Source organism: Pterocles gutturalis, unplaced genomic scaffold, assembly GCF_000699245.1.
Source record: "Pterocles gutturalis isolate BGI_N339 unplaced genomic scaffold, ASM69924v1 scaffold29296, whole genome shotgun sequence".
In the NCBI taxonomy this organism is placed as follows: Eukaryota; Metazoa; Chordata; class Aves; order Pterocliformes; family Pteroclidae; genus Pterocles; species Pterocles gutturalis.
The window spans coordinates 1-5,596 of record NW_010098735.1 but is presented as its reverse complement, the minus strand read 5'-3'; the positions used below and the strand labels follow the sequence as shown (position 1 = coordinate 5,596).

The window sequence follows — 5,596 nt, the reverse complement described above, 5'->3', positions numbered from 1 at the left end:
TCACAGATGATGAAGCCTTCCCCTTCAATGCAGTATAACATCACCAAACATACCTTATATGGCCCTCGCAACATTTTCCAGATAATTCTGTGGAGGTAACTGACAAATGTCCATTCTTTCTGTTTTGAAATAACTCTACATTATCAAAGATTTGTGATTTCTAAATAAAAAAGACACTTGGTTTAGCTGAAATAATATTTCACCTTAGTTTTCTAAAATATCTCAAAATGCTGATTTTCTAAAAACTGCGAACAGCATAAATTCACTGCAGATATTGGTCAGTTTTGAGAATAATTATATTTGTAGCATTTGTTTTTCCCACTTTCCCACATGTTAATTGCTAGTATTGTAGACTGACCTTAAAAAATACTGACAATTTTCACAACTGACATCTTTACTCATGTTTATACCAAAATTGTCCATCCAGATCAAAAGCTGAGGAGCCAAGAAGCTGTTTCTATCATGACAGTTCACTTGACCAAAGTAGTTTTGTGTAGAATTATTAGTACATGATATCTTCTGCTGTAACATTTGCTTCTTCTGTTTTAGTCTTAATTTTAGGGAAATTAATCCCACTAATGGGTATTAGCAGCAAATTTACTGCATGTGCTGTTGCACTTGCCACACAAAGCCAAAAACAGTCTTCAAACCGTTCTTCTAAGATAACAAACTGAAAGACATTTTCCCGGAAATTGGCAATTCTTTCTGTGAGGTGATGAAGTTTCACAGCAGCCATAAAGCTGGTGACTGCAAGTACTATAAATCCACCTGCAACAAAATGAAAGTAGTATTCACTGTTGTTGTCAAAACAAGACAGACGTTTTTCTTGTGCTTCAGAAAGGCTTATTGAATACAACACCGAGCATTATACAGAGTAGGGATAGACTTAGGCATGGCTGAAAGACCTTAAAAATGCTTAGTCTTTGTTGTACGGCCAAACATCACACCCGCATTTGACTAAAGTCCTTTTATCAGTGATATGGAGCCTAAAGACTGGCATTCACAGCTCCTGTAAAAAGTTGACTAGACACAACGAGCAGAGATGTTACCTGACAGTTCTGTTTCGATACATGAGGATTCATGCTAACTTCATTCTATTCACAAGTATTTAAGTTGAGGAGAGAGTTGAGGCGTTGAGGCAAGAGAGGAACTCTTTAACATTTTGTCTGAATGTGACTAATGAAAAATACTGGTAAATTATTTTACCTGCAAGGAAGTTCCACAGGCATACTCCTGCTGGACCTTTAATAGCGCGGTAAGGAACTTGTACTGCGTTAAGAATGCAAAATCCAAAACTGACCAGAGAAAAGAAAATGGCCACACAGAGGAACATCACAATCATCACATGCAGGCCTGTATTCAGCTTTTTCACCATGTGTGGGAAAACTGGCAAGAAAAAAAATCATCTATTCAGTGTGTAATTTTTCTTGACAACAGTAAACATCACACTGTACTGGTGCTACAAATTGAAATTATACTTAAGACTGTTTTTTACAGAGGTGATCAGTTTAGGTAGTTACACACATCTTAGTTTATGATGCTTTATTTGTCACTACATTAGACAAACCAGGAGTATTCTGCTACAGGAACAATCCTTCACACAGGTTCTGTGAATAAGGATTCAGGCTTAAGTCCAGGTTTATTTCTCTAGTTGTGTTAATGGCTTTCTCTCTGCTGCTGTATCGTCTGCTGCATTCTTTCTGTCTCTTTCTCTCTGCTCTCCATCCTGAATGTTTTTTGAGCTGCCCATTCCTGTCCCATGCTCTCAATCTCATCCTTTTGAAGTCTTATAGTCCCAGTTTCCTCATCCAGCCCCTTGCTGCCTAAAATAGTCTCTCTCCATTCTGTCTTTATTTTGTCATGTTACTCTTCTTTCTCTCTCTTCCTCTCTTTAATACTGGCTCCAGAGAGATCTACTCTGATTTCATACTTCCTAATCCCACAGGTTTCCACTTTCAGATTCCATTCTTGGTTTCTCATCTAGTGTTTATGCCCGCTGTATGCTCTTCTGGGTGTCTGGCAGCGTTTTGGTTACATCTTTAGGAAGCTTGTAAAGTATTTGCAGTTGGGTGGGCTTTAGGTGAAGTGCTCACATGTTTTGCTATAGGCATGAGCTCTTCCTCAGCAGCCGGTCACTCGCCTGCCTTTAAAGAATGGTAACTTTCTTGGTTTTGTCTTCACAGCCAGAGTTACTCCATTGGAGGGCCAAATTGGCCAGCAGCAGGGAAGTGTGAAGCACCTGAGTATTCAGTTTATCCTGCAGCCCTTTAGCAACAGAATCAGAAGAAATGTGAGTAGGAAATTGTAGGTGACATGCTGACTGACAGGCAAGAGAGAAGCTGATCAAGAAGAACCCTAAAATACAAGCTGATCAGGTAGCGTAGCACTGCACACTTGTACATGTTTTGAAGAACTAACTGGCTAATTACTAAGAAGTTACTAAAAAGAAGGTACATTATATTATAAACAAATAAATATATTGCTTCCTATGCTGCATAACTGAAAAAAAATCCTAACAAGCCACATAAAAAGTAGGCAGCAATAATTGGTAGATGTCAGAGTGAATATCAGGTTTACAATTTGGTCAATCATGACATGACAGAATTCTAGTAGATTACGTAGAAAACTTCATACAGTACAAATCCCATACAAAAATTCATGATTCAACAGTTCTACATTTTCAGTAGCTCATTGTGGGGTTGATGCTGGGTGTGGTGTACATGGGGGCTACAGAAGAGACTCTGGCAATAAGAAGAAAGGAGGGAAGTAAATGAGAATCAGAAGTATATATGAGAATGGGAAGCTAGAAACTACTGTGCTTTCTTAACTGGCTAAATCGCAGGACTCGAAGGGTTGTAGTGAATGGGGCTTCATCTGGCTGGTGACTGGTCACCAGTGGTGTTCCTCAGGGCTCAATTCTACTGCCAGTTCTGTTTGATATACTTATCAATGATCTGGATGCCGGAGTTGAATGTACCATTAGTAAGTTTGCTGATGATACCGACTGGGAGGTGCTGTTGACTCTCTTGAGGGACAAGAGGCCTTGCAGGGGGATCTAGATAGATTGGAGCACTGGGCAGTGATTAATAGGACAAAATCTAACAAGTCAAAATGCTGGATTCTGCACCTAGGATGGAGTAACACTGGGCATAAGTATAAACTGGGGAAGGAGTAGCTGGAGAGCAGCCCTGCAGAAAGGGATCTGGGGGTGCTGGCTGACAGCGGGCTGAATACGCATCAGCAGCGTGCCCCGGTGGCCAAGAGGGCAAACCGCATCCTGGGGTGCATCAGTCACAGTATAACCAATGGGTCAAGAGAGGTGATCATCCCACCTCACCTGGAGTACTGTGTGCAGCTCTGGGCTCCACAGTTTAAGGAGGATGTTCAGGTACCCAAATGCATCCAGAGAAGGGCAACAAAGCTGCGAAATGGCTGGAAGGGATGTGCTATGAGGAGCAGCTGAGGACTCTGGGTTTGTCTAGTTTGGAGAAAAGGAGGCTGAGGGCAAGTTCATTGCTCTCTGCAGCTTCCTGAGGAGGGGAAGTGGAGAGGGAGGTGCTGATCTCTTCTCCCTGGGATCCAGTGACAGGACACGTGGGAATGGATCAATGCTGCACCAGGGGAGGTTTAGACTGGATTTAGGAAGCATTTATTTAGCAAGAGGGTGGTCAAGCACTGGAACAGGCTTCCTAGAGAAGTGGTTGGTGCCCCAAGCCTGTCAGTGTTTAAGAGGCGTTTGGACAATGCCCTTAGTAACATGTTTAGCACTTGCTCAGCCCTGAAGTGGTCAGGCAGTTGGACCAGATGATTGTTGATTACTGTAAAAGCGACTAGAACAAATTCAGCACAGCTTAACCGGTCATGCTGATCTGCATTGTGGTTGCTCTCGTTCTCTTCTCCGTTCCCTCTGAAGTTCCACCATCCTGCCACCCTTCCAGTTATTATAGTGCTGCTTGTGCAGTTGTGTAGTCAGCCATGATCCTATGGGAAACTGGTTTTGGTTTTTCTTTTTGTAGGTTAATATTTTGGCCAGCTTAACTTCCTGAACTACCTCACCACAACAGAGCTGTTGCAAAGCATGGGGCAGGACAGCATTGCTGTGGGCCAGGGAGAGGGTATGACTGTGGCAGCTTCAACTCACACTGGCTGAAGTTGCAGTGGATCTGCATGCTGAACTTAAAATCTGCGATGCAAAATATAATTTTCATTGCAGCACAGGATGTGTGAAAACTGGAATTTATCCAAAGTACAAATCAACATCTGAGTGCTTTTGAGACCTCAAGAAAAACTCTTAAGTTGAAAGGAATACATTTAGAACAGTTTCTACATCTTTTCAGAGTTCAGCAACTTTTTCTCTCCAGTTACCAGAAAAGAAAGTAAAAATTTCTTCAGCATGATAATAAAGTTAGGAGTGTCTGCTGTGGCAGACATCTGCATTAGGACAGCTAGAGAAATACATAAATGTGGCCAGCTAAATAAATCTTTACTTCTTAAAGGAAAAAAAAAAAAGGAAAAAAAAAAGGAGGAGTTCAACAGAAAAGGCAAGGACAGAGGCACAGAGAGATTTCACTCCCTTCACAAGACTAAAAGGAAACCCTCAATCTAGCCCTAGGGGGTTTTTGTCCCATCTCAATTCCAGGATTACAGAACATAACTGAAAGAAAAAAGCTAGCCTGAAATGACAGAGATTTTACATTCACACTCAGATCCCAAACAATAAAGATCACAAGTCAGCCACAGATATAAATTTAATATTAATAATTTGCATTCTATAAGTTCTGTAAACAAAAATAATAGTGTGCTTTTAAAAGTTGAATGAGACATTAGACTAAAGGTTCAACCAAAATTGTACTTACTTGTGAATTTGGAACGCCGCCCGCCCAACCCACACTGGCGTATTTTGCCGCCCCGAAAGAGTCCGTAGTAAATTTCTCCAATGAACTTGACCAGTTCTGGATCTGTGGCATTGACCAAATCAGCTCCTGTTTTGCAAAGGATCTTTCCAGTCATCCACTTTGGGATCCCCATTGCAATAACAATCAAGATAAAAGACACAAAACTTACTAGAGAAGCCAAGCCAAATAAAGTCTTTCTAAAACAGCCAGGCATCCTCGTAGTTTTCAATGAATCACCTCCAAGGCCTCTCTGCAGCAATCAGGCATGCTTCCCATTTTTTCTCATGCTCAAAAATCCACAAATGAATAGCAGGCATTTCAAAATACATTTCATTGCATTTTGAAGCTCCAGAAATTAATGTGTACAGTTAAAAATCATGTCCAAAAATATTTTTTGCTGTGACAACATCCTGAAATGGCTGCAAGCAACAGCTTCATTACACTGTAGCACGGTGATGCTTGTTTCTGCAGAAAGTAATCCTATATCTATCGCCTGGCTAATATTTCATCAGAGGTTTAATTGTCCTGCTCAAATGATACCAAGTTCTTTACTGTAATCTCATGGGAAGAAAGTTAGGAGCTGAATCCGGTTTTTTAGATTATTAAAACCGTGGGTAGCTAGCTGTGTGCAGGAGACAAAGCATTCAAACCACAGAATTTGTCATCAGGATTCTGCTGGCGCCTCAGCTGCGCTGAGCTGC

The 5,596-nt window shown here is 41.2% G+C and overlaps 1 protein-coding gene across 1 annotated transcript; it reads right to left on the bottom strand.

The window, feature by feature from the left end:
• Positions 1–502: 502 nt before the first annotated feature.
• Positions 503–5,109, bottom strand: CLRN2 (clarin 2). Its single transcript, XM_010073929.1, has 3 exons — positions 4,857–5,109; positions 1,207–1,386; positions 503–768 (listed from the first exon to the last, which is right to left on the bottom strand). Exons 1-3 carry the CDS (start codon positions 5,107–5,109, stop codon positions 503–505), a joined length of 699 nt encoding a protein of 232 aa, XP_010072231.1.
• Positions 5,110–5,596: the final 487 nt, after the last annotated feature.

What these genes read in the sequence shown, in the direction of transcription:
- CLRN2 (XM_010073929.1), bottom strand. Translation starts at nt 5,109, where the DNA reads ATGCCTGGCTGTTTTAGAAAGACTTTATTTGGCTTGGCTTCTCTAGTA. An exon ending in GCGGCGTTCCAAATTCACAA is followed by an intron (nt 1,387 to 4,856) that starts GTAAGTACAATT and finishes TTTTCTTGCCAG; the next exon opens with TTTTCCCACACATGGTGAAA. An exon ending in CCTGTGGAACTTCCTTGCAG is followed by an intron (nt 769 to 1,206) that starts GTAAAATAATTT and finishes ATTTTGTTGCAG; the next exon opens with GTGGATTTATAGTACTTGCA.